The sequence below is a fragment of the Rhipicephalus microplus genome, chromosome 5 (assembly GCF_043290135.1).
Source record: "Rhipicephalus microplus isolate Deutch F79 chromosome 5, USDA_Rmic, whole genome shotgun sequence".
Lineage (NCBI taxonomy): Eukaryota > Metazoa > Arthropoda > Arachnida > Ixodida > Ixodidae > Rhipicephalus > Rhipicephalus microplus.
Genome location: NC_134704.1, coordinates 178,704,884 through 178,724,920, shown reverse-complemented (window position 1 = coordinate 178,724,920; position 20,037 = coordinate 178,704,884). Strand labels below are relative to the sequence as shown.

General features: G+C 44.9%; 1 protein-coding gene across 4 annotated transcripts in view; it reads right to left on the bottom strand.

Annotated features, from left to right (window-relative positions):
- The window catches only part of LOC119174088 (hydroxylysine kinase), a 294,965-nt gene that overhangs the window by 236,578 nt on the left and 38,350 nt on the right, over positions 1-20,037 (bottom strand). For 2 of the 4 annotated variants that reach the window (XM_075896241.1, XM_037424888.2), the window contains one exon: positions 6,761-6,899. In XM_075896241.1, coding sequence (XP_075752356.1) covers positions 6,761-6,895 — 135 coding nt within the window. In that variant the 5' untranslated portion in view covers positions 6,896-6,899. Of the gene's footprint in view, positions 1-6,760; positions 6,900-10,594; positions 10,805-20,037 lie in introns of those variants that run through there. The other 2 variants (XM_075896242.1, XM_075896240.1) reach the window with 2 other exon arrangements.

Genomic DNA, 20,037 nt, shown 5'->3' with positions numbered 1-20,037 from the left:
TAACCTATAATAATCTGACAAACAATAAATATACACAATCATTACTCAGTAAGCTATAGTCTAGCGTTGCAATCGTTTATACAGGAGCACGCAAACAAGTGCTGCTTACATTTAGTTCCTATGCCCCGCCGCGGTGGTCTAGCGGCTATAGGGTACTCGGCTGCTGACCCGCAGGTGACGGGATCGAATCCCGGCTGTGGCGGCTGCATTTCCGATGCAGGCGAAAATGCTGTCGGCCTGTGTGCTCAGATTTGGGTGCACGTTAAAGAATCCCAGGTGGTCGAAATCATTTTGATTTATCTCCATCCAATTTCAAACAGAAGCCTCATTTGGTCGATATCACATTCTGAGAGGCTCTTCTGAATAAACCCAATGAAGCGAACAGTGGATAAAACCAAGGATATTGAGAGATATTATTGATAAGTTTTAACGGTAGAATGCTAATTACGATAATAATGAAAGGAAATTAGGGTGGATCAACTATCCACAGGTATGGTTGAAAATTACAGTCTTCGCATATTATATGCGATGGTATGCCAGTTTAGCTACGAGGGCGATTGCTTCCTCGTTCACTTCATTGGGCATTTTCGCGTGTATAATTTTCGACATGTCAGCCAACGCCACCCGTAGCCACAACGACGACGGTTTTTTCGTCACCTTCTATCTTTTAAAGTGAACTCATGCTACGTGGTGTCAGGTGGAAAAAAATTGTGTTCCACACTAGGAGCCATGCTTATACGGGTGACATTTCCAGTTTTACACACATAAACACCCATTTGTGTGAACAAGGAAGCGACTGCTTGTGATAGTTCAACTGCTGTAACGTTATCTGAGGCTGATTTATACGTACGGCAAGTTGTGTTTGGTCAGATTTAATGTTTTAATGCGATAGCGTTAGAGAACTCGTGTCGCAGAAATCCCGCCATCAAGAAGCCCCTTTGGTTGTGAACGAAGAATCGACCGCGAGCGAAAAAGCAAGTTACAGAGATCGCCACGGGAGGCCGCTACTTGTCCACGCGTGCGCGTTCGATCACACTGAAGAAACCTCGCATTCGAAGAAAAAAATATTGGCTTCAAATCTGCATGTCACACTGCAAACGTCGTCGAAAGACCATAGGGGAGACCCGCTCAAGTTTGCCCGGCGACGCCAGCACTTGCCTTTCCCCTGCCAGAAAAAGCGCACAACAGTAGAGCCTTCCGACCCTTCCGCTCCCTTTGGCTTCCACGCATTTGCGAAGCACGCGCTCCATGTGAAACGTCCCTCATTCCGCGATGTCACCCCAACAGAAAAGGGGGTGACATCGCTGCGTCGTCAACTGTCACAATAACCATGCAAACACGAAGAGGTCGACTCCACCAGTGAAATTCTACCGATTCCCAAACCGATGGTACGAAACAAGCAGACGACAGAAATGGATTAAAGCAGTGCGCCGAAAAAAGTATGTAAACAATTTTTTTTCATAAATATTAGCACGCGCACAATACATTCAAAATTACGTGTGTTAATTCCTGCGTCACCGTTTCTCTAATCTATCGAGTTACGGGGAGATGCACGTCCCCATTTTAAAGGTATAGATTTTCAACGCCCGTCTTTAGAGCACTGTTAAAAAATAGTGAATAAATATTTTATGCTGCTACTATTATTCGATATTGTTGGGGACGTAGTAGTTGAAGCTGTGTGCACATGTGGTATAGGTAATGTGTTGTTATATATTTTTAAATCTACGTAGCGCCGACGGAAGTGTGTGGTTGCCAAAAGCTTGGACAACTATGAAAAAAGAAAAAAAAATACATTAGCCGTTGTTGCACGTCTGTTGGCAGATACAGTGAACTAGTTGTTACTGAGTGTGCAGGGGCAGCCCGAACAATACGGTGCATTTTTGATATGTGACCAAGATAAAATGCCTTTATAGCAATGCGCTTAACCGCTTAACCTAAAGCACGAGAAGCGGCCTTACCCATCCATCCAGGAACAAACATAGTGCATAGTACACAGAGTAAACCAAATAAAACAAGTATATAATAATGAACGTACAAAAAGTTTTATTCACCTCTAACGTCGTAAACAGCGTCGTCTTTCACTTGCGAAACGCACTTCGCTCTGACGAGGACGGCGTCGTCTGCTACAACTTGCTTCGCTGCCCTTTTACTAAATTGCTGCCACGAAAAAAAATCCTCAATTGCGGCATCCTAATAAATGCGGACAGAGCGCACCGCAAGCGACGCGACACTCAAAAACACGTGCAGAACGCGTGCAGCTCGCGAGCAAAGAAACGCGTTTTCAAGGCAGGTTGAAGGGACAGTGGAGGGGCGAAGACTCGAGTAACCAGTTTTCTCCCCGCATTGACTGACAGCGCCACGCTCCGCAGCGCCTCCCTCGGCGTGGGTCTCCCCTATAGTCTTGCGTCTGGAGAGAATGAACAAAATGTTTCTTTGATGTTCTGCGCAAGAAAATTAGTGAATGGTATTCTGGATGCGCTGCGTTAGATTGCCTCGAGCGTGTAGCGGAGGCGAACGAGCGCATCGAGGCACGTGAGACACGAGTGTCATCTGGCAGTTATCTTTGAAAACGAAGGCATGCGCACCCGCGGAGAAAAATGCGCGCCTCTCCCGGAGGTGATAAGGTGTAGAACGCAAAGCGACAGGCAGGTGCCACCACCGTGTCGTCTTAGCAAGGCGTTCGAAACGCTTACCTTTTTGAGCATCGCGTTGCAGTGTCAGCGCAGCGCGATAAACGCCACAGTCCTTATAGTTACTTGTGTGCCCCTTCTAGTATAAGAGCACACATACAAAACACCAACGTGTTGTTACGGAGCCTCAGATTTGCGTAATAAGTGCTGTTCAATTGACAATCACACAACTAAGAATGCTGAACCTTGAGCAACGTTGCTGGGCGCCGCGGATGGGGTCAGCCTTTTGGTGCCGTTTCAGGTATCGTTAAGGGCGGACAGACAGACTGGCAGACAGACAGACAGACCAGAATTTTCACTTCGAAGGTCCCGAAGAAAGACTATCGTCTTTAAAAGTGCTCAAGGTTATGAGGCGTCGGTAATGTAGTTTTTTTGCCCCTGCCAACCGTCCCTGTTTAGCTTCCAGGGCTTTCATCGGGACGAGAGACGAGATAATGCAATTGCAGCATACGACAAACCTTTGTAACTCCACTCGCACTGGACGGATTTTTGCGGCGTTGAATTCGTGAGGCAATGAGCTCTTCTAGTGAATTCATTCCATGGTTACTTGAAAAAGTGTTTCAGGGCCCCATTAACGCATTTTTTTCGACAAGTGTCACGACTAAAACGAGCCCATCGGCGATTTGTAGGCGCATTTGGGCAGCCTCAAACTACGTCGAAAAAAAAAACCGGAATAGTGCAGCCATCGCCGCTAAAAACACATGGGAACTTTCAAACTACTCTAAAAATTGACACCTATGTCCATCTAGCGGAAAACATATCATGCCTTTCCAGAGGCCTTGATAAAGCAAACACAAAACGCTACATAATGTTCTGCTATCTTTGAGGCATTCTGAGACTCTTTATGGCCTCCGAAATGGCGAAGGCACGACGTGTATCTTGGAGGCCATGCGGCTCTTGCTTAAGATCAAAAACCTGTATGTAGCATTCGCGCGCGCACGCTGGTACAATCTACTGTGTACGTGTGTATGTAACAAAACATATTATTAAGTATGCACTTAGAGGTTGAAGGGCACACTAGGGGCCGGATTTTGTTGTTGTGTTCAAGTCTTAAAGGCGAAGCTTAAAGGTCCCCCACTTCTTTATTTACGTTTTAATGACTAAGCTACAGTTAAATACTACAAATAACCTGCACTACACATTTATTGTCTTAGCTGTTTCTTGGTGTCTGCGTATTTCGTTTATGAAGGAACGAGCCCCTAATTAATTGTACTTCTTTTGTCGTTATCAGAAAATATGTATATTTCTGAAGCCGAATGTTCTTGACTTCACAAAGGCTCTTTAATATTTAGTTGGTTATGGCAAAGTTTGGCACGTGGTTTTATTGATAGAATAAAAATGACGTCGTTTTTTGACGAGTCTTGGTGTGAGTGAGCACAAGTGTGCAAAACACGGGTGAGCTTCCGCCGGAGTGAAGCCTGATTGAGCGAAATTTCGGTGAGCCTAATTCCGTGCGAGTGAAGTAGATGGAAAAATGCAAGGCCTGCGCGGAGCACGCGGCACAGTTACAGCTAAAGCTGGAAGCGCGGCCTTTCAGAATCTTTTCTAAACACTCATTGGGTAACTGCTACAAGCACACTTGCTGGGTACCCACTACACCATAAATATTCATAGTTTTTGTGTGGTTGACCAGAATTTTATTGTTACCCTCTCTGGTGGATCATGCCCACGGTGGGGGAGTGGCCAGTAATTGATTAGTCGTATAAAATATTATTCAATTTACTGTAACGGAAGTAACAAAATCAAAAGGTTTTAGAATGAAATTTCGATCCTCACTGAAATGTATCTGCAATAAAGCTTTTGTATAAGTAATATATAATAACCTAGATCAACAGCTAACTTTTTAAAAAAGAAGAAAAGGTATGCGTATGTCCACACAGAAGGGTAATAATATAGATTAGTTTGTATAGCCTTTTGGTTTCATTTAGATAATTCGGCACTGCTACGTAAACTTTCGCGCAGGCCCATACCCATTAATAGAGGCTCCAAAAGACAGAATCACGAGCATGGATAAATTCATTCCAATAGCATTTAAAGGACTTTCTAGCTTCGGTCTATGATCTCTAGTAAATCGCCTACAGTTCAAAAAGCAATTCGCTATGCTATCCTTCGTCATTCTTCGAAGATGCGTTGTATGCGCTACACACTAGCTAGGAATTTTGTGCAATTTTTTTCATGCAATTGCTGAGAGCCATGAAGAAGTCTGCTTCAAATGGGTATGCGCCACAGTTATTAGGTGATCAAGAACAAATTTTATAATAGGTTGGAGCATTGGACGACGCTCTCATTACGCAATTCGCACTGTGTGACGCCCTTGGTTGTTCCTTTGGTGTTCTGAAACGCTTTATTACTCCAATTACCACAACTATTTTCCCGGCATCAAGCCTGCCGAAGGCCAATTTAGAAACGAGTTCTAAGCACCAGCATGGCCCAGGCCATACATCCTGATCGCAATAATATCCAGCCATGTGGTCCCGCCAAAACTAAGTATATTTTGATAAATATGAATGTATGGCCAAGTTTGTTGAACTGCAGCAAACTCCGGAGATTGTAACTGAGTGGTTTTGGAGGGTTGAAGCCTTGTCAGCACTTAGGAAATTTTAGTTTGTGTCCCTCTCGTAGGACTGTCGCTGCTTGTTATTGTTATGCTTGTGGTTTCATGTACGCGCCTATGAACAGATAGTAAAGCAAAAAAAAAAAGAGCGTCGCTCAGTTGGTGACGATTCAGAGCTGGTTGAGGTAAACAGCGCAAAAAACGAAGACAGACTAAGAAAAGGACACAAGACGATCGCTACCTTTCAACTGAGAAATTTAAAAGAACGTCGCACATAACAATTACTCGCGTATGCTCTTGGAAGGCATGAAAACTAAACAAACTAAAAAAGTATAAAAAAGTGAAAACACTAAAGAAATATTAACTTAAATGTAGTTTTGTAGTTTGTTTGTTTTTTAGTTTGTTCAGTTTTCTCGCCATGCAAGAAGAGTATGCGCGAATGATTGTATATATATGAAGTTTCTTCATTATTTTTTCACTTCAAAGTCTTTGTCTTGTGCCTTTTTAGTTCTCTGCCTTTCTTTTTACGCTGTTTACCTCGACCAACTATGAAGCATTTTTTTCCGCCACGTCTCAGCAAGTCATGTGAGTACGAGTTCGAATGAGCCGAAATGTGGTATCCTAATGAAAGCCCGTGCACATAATATTTTCCTCCACAATTGAAAGATTACTAATGGTCACGCTATGACAAAACAAAGTTTGAACTTTCGGATTATTGAAGCTCCTAACATTGTCTTAAGGGATATTTGTTTTTGAAACCCATCTAAAAGCAAGTGAAAGAACGTGTATTTGCTTATAAGAGGTTTTATAGCACGCTAACATGTTTATGCTGATATCATGTTCGTTTTCGTTCACCGTATGTACCAGATGTATCATCTAAGTTTTTGCCTTCCTTTCGTGGTTGTCCCGTTACGTGAAAGGTGTCAAACACACGGTCCGCATGCAGCCCGTGCCTTCTCAAAGAGTCAAGTATTGCGGCTTCGCTAAGTGGTTCTCGCATTACTTTCGCGCCTCTTGCGATTAAGAACACTTTGTTAGGGCAAGCTGCAGATACGGGTTTAGTCTCAGGCACTTCTCTGGTGTGCTGACGTCTAGCCATGGTACAAAATATCTACATTTTAGAACTGGTGTTCAGGTATTAGTCATTCTGAAGGTCGGTATCTGCTTATTCAGTAATTCTAGCATCAAACTTCGTTCATAAATCGCCCGTATATGAGATACGAGAGAGGCATTTTTCAAAGTGGCCATTGTAGGTGAAATGTTGCTGAAAGTCGACTTGCTTCTCAATCTTCCGGCCTTTGAACGACAAGTAATTGTGCTGGAGGCCGGTCACCTGATTTAATTTTGAAACCCCTGTATTATGTGCTTTCTGATTTATCATTTCTAACAGCAAAAGGAAGCCGATACCTATGTCAGGTGACGCAGGCTCTTTTTTCCCCCTGTTTCTTCATTCGTAACATGAGTAAACAAAATTTTGCACTGATTTATTTCTTTAACCGTATCGCGCTAAACTTACCTGCACTTTGAAGTTCCGATCATCGTAGCTGACTAGTTCAGTGACGTTGTCGGCTGTCATTTTAAATTTCTCCTTGGCCAAAAGTGCTGCGCGCTTCGAGTCCAACCAAGGCTTGATCGGCTGCTGTGGAATCATGTCCCTGTAAATCGGAACCATTGTTAGTGTTTTCGCAGTCTCATCTGCATCCATTGCAAATGCCTTGAACATTAAACGTTTAGAGATAGCAAACGTGCGACTTTTTTAACCACGTTCATTGTAGGGACCTGTCAAGTCTAACCTTCGATATCCCGTAGCAAGTTTAGACTACCGTCGGAACCGTTAAATTCGTCAAGTTAGCATCAGACGTGAGTGGCAACAGGCGTTCTAAGTCGCCTAAATTAATTACATCGAATGTTTTTATTGATAGATACGTGGGGTTTACCGTCCGAACACCACCATATCATCATGAGAGACGCCGTAGTAGAGGGCTCCGGAAATTTCGACCACCTGGGGTTCTTTAGCGTGTGCCCAAATCTGAGCACACGGGCCTACAACGTTTCCGCTCCACCGGAAATGCAGCCGCCACAGCCGAGATGCGAACCCGCGACCTGCGCGTCAGCAGCCGAGTACTTTAGTCACTAGATCACCACGGCGGGGCAATTTAATTGAATGTCACCGCATGAAATTGTGTAAAACTGAAGAAAAGACGTTCTAATATAAGAGTACTACTTTTTTTTCGATGAAATCAGTGGTGAAGCTGAATTCTCGCCGCCAGTTTAAAATGTGTTTTCGCCTATACCGTTGATTCTTTACTCGATGAAATTACGCCACTCAGATTACATGAGCATGCACATAGAAGAAGCGCACAAGCAAATGACGGTAAGGGCTTCGTGCAAAGGCAACCTCAGTTTTACGTTAGCATAAAAGAGGGATTTTTATGGGGGTGTGACACCAAATTTTTAGACTGTAAAGAGCCTACTGTATGCTTGCTCTATATGCAAAGACAATTATCACGAACACATGTACCCTGCTAACGTTTCGAACATATCTTCATTCACTTCCGAACTGCCCCTGAATGCTCATTCTCACGATCGGAACTCATCGCTAGCGCGAGTGGGTTCTACGTCACTGTTCAGGAAGCGTAACGAAAGTTTCAGTGACATCAGACTCAGACCACCATAGAGCGACGCGAAATGAGTAGCGACCCACAGCTCCGCTTCACTTGGCCCGCCGAGACAGCATCAGCTGCGATGTACACCCTTTATTTCTGAGTTAGCTGCTGAAGTCGTAAAACTTCCTCCCGTTTCGCAAAGTGCTTTGCATCTTCACGCACACCCACAAAGCCGACATTACAAAAGTTTAGTTCATTCGCACACTCTTTGGCTCTAGCATACCAGATAGTCACAGCCTCAAAGGTGAGAGGTGGGATAGGCAGGGACACATGATAGTGTTGTAGTGAAGAAGAGGGGCCTTAGCGGCATTTCTCGGCGCCTCGGGGGCATCGCCATCAGCATAAGCTCGTGCCTGCTGCGCTTGGCCGGACGCTGCTGCCTGCTTCGCCTTCGGCGTTCTGTTCTGCAAATAAACTCCGCTACAAGTGGTGGAGTCTGCTGGGTTTCGATCACCCTGAAACTTCGGAATCGCATTTTACAGTCCATTATGCCTACCGACGCAAGCGCCGCTCCAACTCCTCCACCGGCATTGGCAACTGTCCTCTGCGCCGGTTCTCTGCGTCTGCGAGATCCCCCTGTTTTCTCAGGCACAGAAGACAAGGACGTCGATGACTGAATTTCTATGTACGAGCGAGTGAGTATTCACAACAAATGGGATGACGCCGCCAAGTTGGCTTAACGTCTCCTTCTACCTGTCGGACGTGGCCAAGCTGTGGTTCATAAACCACGAAGCGGAACTCGAACTCCCTACGTGGTCTGTCTTCAAAAAGAGCCTGACACAAGTTTTCGGACGGCCTGAGGTACGCAAACACCATGCCGAACAACACTGGCATACTCGTTCCCAGCAGCTTGGTGAGAATTTCTCTAGCTATATTGAGGAAGTTCTAGACCTTTGCAAGCGAGTCAACGGGTCGAAGTCCGAAGAGCCTAAGATCAAGCACATCATGAAGGGCATTGAGGACGACGCTTTCTAAGTGTTGCTTTCTAAGAGTCCTCACACTGACATAGAACTAACCGAGTTATGCCAGAGTTTTGACGAGTTGCGCCGGCAACGTCTTTCCACCCGACGTCCCCCGGCGCTCGACGACTCTTTCTTTGTCCAGCCTGTCCACCCTTGGCATAGGAGAAGACCATGCCGATCTTCTCTCCAAGATCCAAGAGTTCATCCGCGCTGAGGTCGCTCGTCAGCTCTCTTTGATGTCCTGCGTACCCGATCAACCACGCAGATTGACGTCTACACTCCGTGACTTCATTCAAGACCAGGTCGCACAAGTTCTTCCTCCCGCCCGTGAACCGCCGCCAGTCGCCGCACCTTTCACGTACGCCGAGGCCGTTGCTCGACCTCGACAGCCTGTGTTCCAGCCAGCGCCTATGTATTCGCCGCCACCCTTTTCGCCGCCGCCCTATTCACCACCGCCTATGCCGACACTACCTCGGCCGCAGTTTTCTGCCCCCAGCCGTAACTCGGCGTCTACTTCGACCAATGGCGACCATACGACAACCGTCCGATATGTTTTGCTTGTGGCGGTGTTAGCCACGTGGCGCGTTATTGTTGTCGTCACCAGGCTGCTCCGAACATTCGACGAATGCCCACTTTCAACCCTCAGTTTTCTTCTACGCCTTCAAGCCCTCCTTCCTCTTCATTTCCCCCTGATCGTCCACTCGGCCCACCCACCACTCTCCATCTTCACGTCGACGTTCGCCTTCCCCTATGCGTCACCGTTCCGGACCCACCGATCAGGAAAACTAACGGCCGCAGTTTCAGAGGCACGAACTGCGTCCCCGTGGCCATAAGTCATCGCCCATGTCCAGTTAATGTCATTGAAGTGTCAGTCGATGGTATCGTCGTCCTGACACTTGTCGACACCGGAGCCGCTCTATCCGTCCTTTCCGTCCACTTGTGCCGCAAACTCCGCAAAGTTCTGACGTCATTATCTGGTCTCTCTCTTAGAACGGCTAACGCACAAAGTGTAACACCTCTCGCAGCCTGTACTACACGAGTCGTCGTCGAAAGGATTGTGTATATCGATGAATTCGTAGTATTGCCCTTGTGTTCCCATGACATAATACTCGGCTGGGACTTCCTCGTGAATAATAATGCCGTTGTTGACTGCTGTCGCGCTGAACTTTAGCTGTCTGCACTTCCTGATGTCGACGGTGTCGAAGCCTCCTTGTCATATTATAAACTGTCTGTTTCTGACGACACCACAGTAACACCGCGCTCTTCTCTGCTGGTGACTGTCGTGTGACGCTATTTCCGACGGTGATGTTCTATTTACGCCCTCTGCCCTGTTCATTCAACGCAAAAGTTCTACACTGCCCGTTGCTCTCCTTACTCTCCACCATTGCTTCACGATGACGGTCATGTACAACACGCTAGAAGGGCCTTTACCTTTATTCCATGGTGAATATCTCGCTAAGGCACGTTGCCGGGCTAGTTGGTTGAGATTCATCATTTTCACTGGTATAGCGCACCACCACAAGGACACACACAAAGGAGAGATGCACACACACACAGCGCTAAGTGTGTGTGCATCTCTCCTTTGTGTGTGTCCTTGTGGTGGTGCGCTATACCAGTGAAAATGATGAATGTCTCGGTCACGTGCATCCGATCGACGCCCGTCACATTTTTGACGCTCCATCTAGTTAACTTTCTACGGACCTCGGCGCCCTCATTTCTTACTTTGTTGTTGACCGGACACTCCTCCACGCTTTCCACCGCTCCATCGACGTCACAACATCTTCTTCAGAACGAAGCCAGTTGGTCAACCTGCTGCAAAAGTTTCGCACTTCTTTTGACAGCCACGCTTATGACCTCAGTCAGGCATTGAACATATCTCACAAGATTCACACAGGAAGCCACACGCCTCTACGGCAGCGTCCCTACTGAGTCTCAGCGTCAGAGCGCCGTGTGAGTGACGACCATGTTGCTTACATGCTCCAGCGGGGTATTTTACAGCCTTCTAACAGTCCGAGGGCGTCACCGGTCATTTGTGCTAAGAAGAAGGACGGCTCTATTCGGTTCTGTGTCGACTACCAACGCTTAAACAAGATCACCCGTAAGGACGTTTACCCGTTACCACGAATAGACGACGCCCTTGACTGTTTGCAGGGAGCCGAATACTTCTCTTCGCTGGATTGACGTTCTGGATACTGGCAAGTTCCTATGGAAGCATCTGACCGTCCGAAAATAGCACTTGTCACACCCGATGGACTATCCGTATTTACCGTTATGCCTTTCGGCCTTTGTAATGCTCCAGCCATTGTTGAGAGATGATGGACACTGTTTTACGAGGCTTCAAGTGGAACACATGTTTATGCTACCTCAATGACGTAGTTGTCTTTACCACCGATTTTTACACCCATTTAAATCGTCTCGAGCACATCCTCACATGCCTCACCGACGCCGGCCTTCAACTCAACCTCAAGAAGTGTCGTTTTGGTGCCCGGCAGCTCACTATTTTTGGCCACGTCGTATCACGGGACGGCATATTTCCCGACCCCGCCATGCTTCGAGCAGTCGCCGATTTTCCGAAGCCAAAGAACCCAAAAGACCTTAGAAGTTGTGTCGGCTTGTCGTCATACTTTCGACGCTTTATTCGAAATTTTGCTTCCATATGTGCACCCCTTACGGACCTTCTTTGCGGCGACAATAACCTTTTCACCTGGTCACCAGCATGTGACGATGCGTTCACAAAATTACGCCGCCTGCTAACTTCACCACCCATCCTCTGCCACTACGATCATACCGCTTCCACGGAGGTTCATACTGATGTCAGCGGTGTTGGACTTGGCGTTGTGCTTGCGCAACGAAAGGCAGGGTTTGATGGATGTGTCATCGCCTACGCAAGCCGAACTCTGACGAAAGCTGAGGCTAACTACTCCGTGACCGAGAGTGTTTAGCTATTGTTTTGGGCTCTTGAAAAATTTCACCCCTACCTCTATGGTCACGCATTCGACGTCGTCACTGACCACCACGCCCTTTGTTGGCTATCCGCACTCAAAGACCCTTCCGGATGACTTGCTCGCTGGGCGCTCAAACTTCAAGAGTACGACATCTGCGTTATTTACAGATCCGGTAGTAACCACACAGACGCCGACGCCCTTTCTCGCTCACCCTTATCGGATGAAGGTGTTAGCCTCTCTTCCCTCGAGCCTGCACTTGACCGTGGAACAACGAAAAGATCCCTGGATCAGTGGCCTCATAAGCATTCTTTCTGACCCTCTCACTCCTTCGCTGTCTCGCGCTCTCCACCGCCAGGCTAGCAACTTTTGCCTATAGGATGATCTTATTTATCGACGCAACTACATTTCCGATGGTCGCAAGTGTCTCCTTGTGATACCCTGCCATCTTCAAGCTGTTATCTGTGAAGCTTTCCACGCTGACCCACAGTGCACCCACGCAGGCTTCTTCAAGACATACGCTAGGCTTTGACTCAGATTTTATTGGCGTGGCATGTATCACTACGTGCGGAAATTCATTCGCTTGTGTGCTCAGTGTCAACGACGAAAGTTACCTCCCGGGAAGTCTAACTGTCACAACCTCTTTCTTGTCCTAGTCGACCTTTTGATCGCGTCGGCATTCATATTTACGAACCACAACCATCAACTTTAGCTGGTAATTGCTGGATTATTGTTGCGATAGACCATCTGACACGCTATGCCGAAAAAGCCGCGCTACCGACTGCCACAGTCCGTGACGTTGGAATGTTTCTGTTGCAACGTTTTGTTCGGCGTCATGGTGCGCCTCGCGAGGTCTTAAGTGACAGAGGCCGAACCTTCCTTTCTGACGCTTTGATGGCATTACTCACTGAATGCCAAATCGTGTACCGCATAAATACAGCGTACCATCCTCAAACGAATGGCATGACGGAGCGCTTCAACCGTACTCTTGGCAATGTGCTTTCGGTGTACTCAAATTGGGGGCAAGTTTTCCCGTTCGTTACCTACGCGTATAATACTACGGTACAAGCTACAACTGGGTTTTCGCTGTACTTTCTTCTATACGAACGAGAACCTTCACATGCAGTAGACACTATTCTTCCGTATAAACCTGATGAGTGCCAAAGTACAACTCTGTCCGAAGCTGTCCAACATGCTGAAGAATGCCACCAGCTAGCCCACTCTTTTTCTACCGAGGATCAGTGGCAGCAGCGATCCCGCCAGCCTGGAAACCGTTCGGCTTCAAACTTTCCACCTGGTTTATTGGTATGGCTTCAGGCGCCTGCTGCTGCACCTGGCCGCTCCGCAAAACTTCTTTCCGAATACCTAGGACCATACCGCGTTGTAGAGTAAACGTCACTCGTCAACTATATCGTGGAGCCCATCATCTCATCCTCAGACCTACGCTACCGCGGCCGCGACATTGTCCACGTCTCTCGCCTCAGGCCATACTATAACCCATTAGTCGTTTCTTCTTCCTAATCCAGTAGGATGGCCGATTTTTCTCCGGAGGACGATTGTAGTGAAGAAGAGGAGCCTCAGCGGCATTTCTCGGCGCCTCAGGGGCATCGCCATTAGCATAATCTCGTGCTTACTGCAACGATGCCGACTTCTTCGCCTTCTACGTTCTGCTCTGCAAATAAACCCCCTTACAGTGCTAAAATAAACCAAGCAAGCAGCCCATTGCTGTTCAAGAACCATACGTATTCTACCTCTCTGCTGGTGTAAATTCTCGGCAGTGGCGTTTTTCCGAATGGGATGGCTTTTTAAACATTTCTTTTGCCAGAGTAATTCACATCCTAAAGTACTACAGGGAAAATAGGCAGCTGCATCCACGTCCTCATAGTATCTCAGTGCTGCGGAGGCAACAGCGCTAAGAAGAATACAGACTAACACATAAATCTGCACACTCTTCACCTGATCTACCCCACGACGTACAGAGATTTATGCCCGTGGTGTGGAGCCACCCCAACACTCTTTCACGTCAAGTGGGAGTGTGCAGAGCGTGACGAAGAACACGACTCCAATGGCACATGGGAAGAATGGGAAGCGCTGCTGTCTAGCCCAGCCCTGGTAGATCAGCTGCGACTGATCCACAGAGCTGAACGGATGGCTCGCGCCAGTGGGGCCCTGGAATAGGGTCACCACCCTGCCGGACAGACTTCACTCTTCCCCTTGTATATTCCTCGGGGCACTGGAGTTCTAGCCTGTCTGGATTATGTACATAATAAAGTTTTCTACTACTACTACAACTACTTCTCACCAAAAATGAAAAAACACACCCGTTAGTGTGAGACACAATCTTAACGAGCACTGACAGGCAATTTCGCCAAGAAAATTATAGGGGGTGTAATTATTAGTAATTGCACTGTGAACGTGAGAAAGCAAAGAAAGAGGACAAAAAGATAACTTCCCGCGGGTAAGGACCGAGCCTTAGACCTTCAAATAACAGGTCTGATGCTCTACCAACTGAGCTACCCCGGCAGTCATAGCCCCGGCCATTTTGAGGGGCATATGTATTTATTGCTGGAAGTCTTAGTCAGTGCTCCCAGTGGCCACGATCAACAGCGAGTTTGGAACGCGCTTGTTTTCTTCTTGATAGCGTCCCGCAGCACGTGATCTTGTGACGAGATGGCAGCTGACCAATAACCGCTCGCATACTATATAAAGGCACTAAGTCTACCAAAATCCACCCTCGCCTCGCTAAATGAAGGAAATGAGTCCGAATTTAGGGTTATTGGTCTGTTCTGGGTAATATTTTGTCTAACAAAGAAAACGATCAGTGGCATACCAACTCTTTCGCGAGGGGGGGGGGAGGGAGGGAATCAAACAACCTAGCCCACTCGTGGATATATATATATATATATAATATATATATATATATATATACACATATATATATATATATATATATATATATATATATATATATATATATATATATATATATATATATATATATATATATATATATATATATATATATATATATATATATATATATATATATATATATATATATATATATATATACTGAAGAAGTTTTTCTAATGGGCCAAACGTACTTGGGAAGAGAAGAACCACAACTTAGCGGTTGTCTTAATTGTATTACCAACAGTTTCGACCGGTGGACCGGTCTTCATCAGAGTTTGCGAACAAGTGCGTCGCTATGCGAACATGCCGCATATCGACATGGTGGTGCAAGAAGGAAACGAGAGAGAGCGACGAACTAGTGGTGTTTTCCAGTGGTGATATAGGCTGTGCCGAAAGTTACCTTCGTCTCATTCACTTGAGAAAACCAAAAAGAAACAAAAAAAGAAAAAAAGGAAAAAATTGGCAGCATATTCATGGAGTGAATGATGGAGAGTGGGGCGAAGCATTCGTCCGTCCATTCGTTCTTGCTTCCGTCCGTCCGTGCGTCCGTCTGTGTGACCATTCATGTGTCCATCCGCCCGTCCGTGTGTGCGTCTGTTCGTGCGTCCATCCCTGCGTTCGTCTATGCATCCGCCCCTGCGTCCATTCATGCGTCCATTTATGCATCTGTCTGTGTGTCCGTTCATCCATCTATTCAACACTCCAAGTACCACCATCTCGCATCTTTTCATCATATATTCCCCATATAAAAGAACCACCATCCAGCGGACATTCCAAGGAGTAAACGAGAGGTGGCACATGCACACTTTCTTAAGGCTTGCGCTTCGGGTCTACTTCACACCTTTAACCACCTCGAGTTTATTCGTGGTATATACTAGTTCATTGTATTCATGGCACTGCGGCTCAACGCTCGCTAAACCTTTCTAAAACTAAGGAGGTTACACCCAGCGAGTAACCGTACCCGTAACGTAGCAACCCTTTCTTGTCAATAGTGATCAATGTACATACCAAAGGCTGCTAATGGAATTCGCAGCGTGCACGTTAACTATAGGCGAATGCTCCTGTCTTTCATTCCCCATTAGCAGCCATTGGCATGTACATTGAGCACTATCTTTTATGGTTCAACAACGCACAGAAGAATTCTCTCACCGGCACCACCTTGGAGTCAAAATGTTATACTTGTTACATTCTACAACGGCTACGAGGGACGAACAGGCGCTGCTGTTAGGAGCTTCGCCCCTAAAAAGAAGAAACAAGAGGTAGGAGGAGAAAGAAAGAGGGGGATAGGGCGGCTTCCGCGACGTGTCTTTGAAGGTCACGGAGGGACATTGTGGGTGAGCTTGGGTGGCAGGCAATTACCTGTAGCAAGACGAGCGACTCAAGTAGAGAGAGTACCCGATTCGGCACGTTCTGTGGTCGGTTAGAAAAAAGAAAAGAGAAACAGGTACTGACACATTCCATCTGTTGGAGGAGGGGGGGGGGTGGATTTTTAACAACATTATCACGTGCTAACCTTCCATACGTTGTAATCACTCGTACTACTAAATATGCCTTTGTAGTTCAACTTCGTGTGACCGTTTGTGCCTTATTTTCACTTAATTCTGAATTTGTATTACCCTTGAAGCTGTGCCGTGACCCAGCCAGCATCCTCACACTTTTATATCAATTGAAAGAGCCACTTAGTTTCGTGGCTTCAGCACAATTACTTTAGTATCAATTTATGAGCAACGTACTGCTGGGTGTTTTCTTGGGTTATACAGGAGTTTAATATCTCAAATTTGTTTTCTGATTTCTGCCTGATTGAGCCCCTTTGATATAGATTGAACATTGGAAAGAAAATGAAGAAACTATTGAACTGTTCAGACTGACTGAAAACCTCTTCCCCACGGCAATGGTGAGCCCGATGCTGGAAAAAACTAGTGTCATACCGTATGTGCGAAAAATTCCCAACTTGTGAAAGAAATAGTTTTGAGATAAAACATCCGCGTAGTGTTCTCTGCTCTAGAAAAACCAAGTAGACTATGCAAGCTTACGAGCCTTGAGAATGAGTCGCAACCCACCTGAGCAAAAAAGCATGTCACAATATAAAAAAAAACATTGTTTCTTTTGGCAGTTTTTCGGCTGTGCATTGTGAGACGGGTAAATGCACCAATGTATCATTTTGGGCCGCAGCCGTAACCAGTTGACACGAGAAATTATTTAGGAAAATTCTATCGCGAAATCTGCGAAGCTGTGTTTGATTATGCCATCCATAGCCTTATATAAAAAAGACCTCAATATTTTTGAGCGATTTTCTCGATCAAAAAGAAGAAAACTGGGCGACAAAACCGCTGGATAACACGCGACGTGATACATGCAAAACGAAAGGCAAAACGTCTAAGAAAAAACCGAACACGATACCAACTGTCCTTAGTAGACACTATCTGACTGTAGCTGTTAGCGACATGCGAAGTGAACTAAATGATGATAAAAATACTTGATTTGCAAAGATACGTACTTCCCACAATTTTGATAAGCGCTCCAAATAAATTCCGGAAATATATAAATCCAAAGAAAAATGATGAGCTCATGCATTCTTCTGAAGACAACAACGATCTCGCCAACTTCTCCAATGATTACTTTCAATCAGTTTTTACTGTATATGACGGAAACATACCACTCATACAATCTTCAGACCATTCACCAATAGAACCCTTGACAATTACCGAGCAAGGTGTGCTCAATCTACTAAATAATATCAATACCAAGAAGGGCCCGGGTCCAGACAACATGTCAAACATCTCCCTTAAAAGGTATGCATGATGGGTAGAAAAATATTTATGTGTAAACTTTAATAAAGCGCTGCAATCATGCACTATCCCCGCAGTATGGAAAACCTCTAAAATTTTACCGATACATAAAGCAGGCAGAAAAAACACTATTGTTTCAAATTACAGATCAATATCACTAACATGTTCTGTGTGTATATAGATAGAACATATGATATTGAAACACATAAATATATACCCAGAAAAAAATTATATCCTGTCTCCTGTACTACACGGTTTCTGAAAAGGCCTCTCAATGGTTACTCGGCTTTTAGAATTAAAACACGATGCAGCCCAGTCCATTGATAGCCATAAACGAATTGACCTCATCTTCTTAGGCTTTTCAAAAGCATTTGATTGTGTTTCTCATACAAAATAATAAGTAAATTAGAAGTAACTGTTGGAGATAGTACCACTGTTCACTGGATTAAGGATTACTTAACCTATCGCTCCCAATTTGTACAGTTACAGGACATCACCTCTAGAATAGCAGCATTCACGTCAGGCGTGCCACAGGGCAGCGTCTTAGCACCAATGTTATTCACAGTATTCATTACTAATCTGCCCCTCTAAACTAATGTAAAACTAAGGCTCTATGCAGATGACTGCGTACTTTACCAGGAAACTAATACTCCTACGGATCACCCAATTCTTCACAGAGCACAAGAAGCTGTACGCTCGTGGTGCAAAAACTACCAGATGTCCCATAATATTGATAAATGTGTTTTTATGACAATAACCCGCAAAAAAACATAGGTCCAACTTTTCTTACACTATTTACAACTCTTCCTTAGCCACAGTGTTTCGCCACCAATATCTAAGATAAACGATTTCGAACGACCTGAGATGGAATACCCACATTGATAATATTACTAGCACAGCCCCAGAAATATTATTTTTATTGAAAAGGCGTCTTAAACACACACCACCAAATACACAGCTAATAGCTTATACTACCCTCGTCCGGTCTGTATTAAAATATGCCAGCCCTGTCTGGTTCCCATATACTCACCAACCGAATAATAAAGGAGTAGTTCAAAGAAAAACAATAAGGTTTACTTTTATCAAGTATAGACTGACAGATTCACCGACGCACCTCCTTAATATCACTGGCATTCTAACACTACAAAACCGAACAAAACTAATAACACTAACACTCATGTTTTAATTACTCCACAACATAATAAAAATAGATACTTCAAGGTGTATATCTTTTTTCCATGGCAGACCAACCCGTCATAATCATTCCCATAATCTTGTAGAATACTCTTTTAACACCAATTGCTTTAAATACTAATTTTTTTCTCTAACCATTAAAAATTGGAACTCGCCCAAACCCACCTTAACCATTGATTCATCCATAAACTTGTTTACAGCTACGATTGAGAGCGAATTGCTTGCCTCGCAAATCGCACTAACGACATCACACCATCAATAAACACAATAAACGATGAGTCAGTGTCATGTTACTAATACAAAAGTTTTCCTTTTATGATTGTTATATTTCAAGTGGCATGTTTTTTCGATTAGTTTATTGTTCATAAAATTATTTGAATAAGTTGTTCAATAAAAATGCCAAGTTGTTGTCCATGCCCCATATTATAAATGCATGCATAATCTGTTGGCAGTCGTTTTTAACGATAACCTAGTTCATGATTTTGCTATTACTACAATTGTTTGATTGTGTGTTCTTATAATGGCAATGTATAATCTATGATTTGTATGTCATTTTGTAATTCCGGCTTTTTCTTGTGGTTTCCATCATTATGCCTTTGTGTAAAAAAATATTCGCTTTCATGTGCCAACCCTGCTATAATCTCTGGTTAGATTGGGAGTATTGTTAAATAAATAAACTGAATATGAAAAAGACCTCAATTTTCCTGGCCTTGGGCAGTGACGTGCTGATATAAAATTGTTATTTTGATAATCAGCTACATTTTCTTTCACGTGTGCTGCGCCACATGCTTGCGGTTTTTGTCATGTGCGCAATACACGTGTTCAATCAGCTGAGCTTTATGATGTGTTATAGGGTCATGCAATGAACAAAAGTAGGAAGTTTAGTGCTCATCCTGTCGTCTGTATTTCCCTTCTTCACTGGCTTCTTTTCTTCATGCACGATTACCTTACGATTTGACCCAAATGCCTCTGACACTGTGATCACCGGATAAATATAACAACATTAATGATGCAAAATGACTGTCATGATGCACCGCTGATTTTGTCAATTGCTTACACTCACGAAGCAGCCACTTTCTGCAACAAGCTGCTTACTATATTTGAATCCAAGGGCCAATGCTGAACACATAAATCAGCCTGGTTTACATTTTTTGAGTGAAGGATTATAACGACACTTAAGGGTGTAAAAGCCCCAAAACGTCCAATCATCTTGTTGTCGGGCCTGCCGGCTGCATAGCGGTGCTTGCAATGGGCACTGTGGGCGTCTTGAAATGTGCGCATTCCGATGGCTGAATGCGCTCTGTGGCTCTGTATACCAATATAGAAG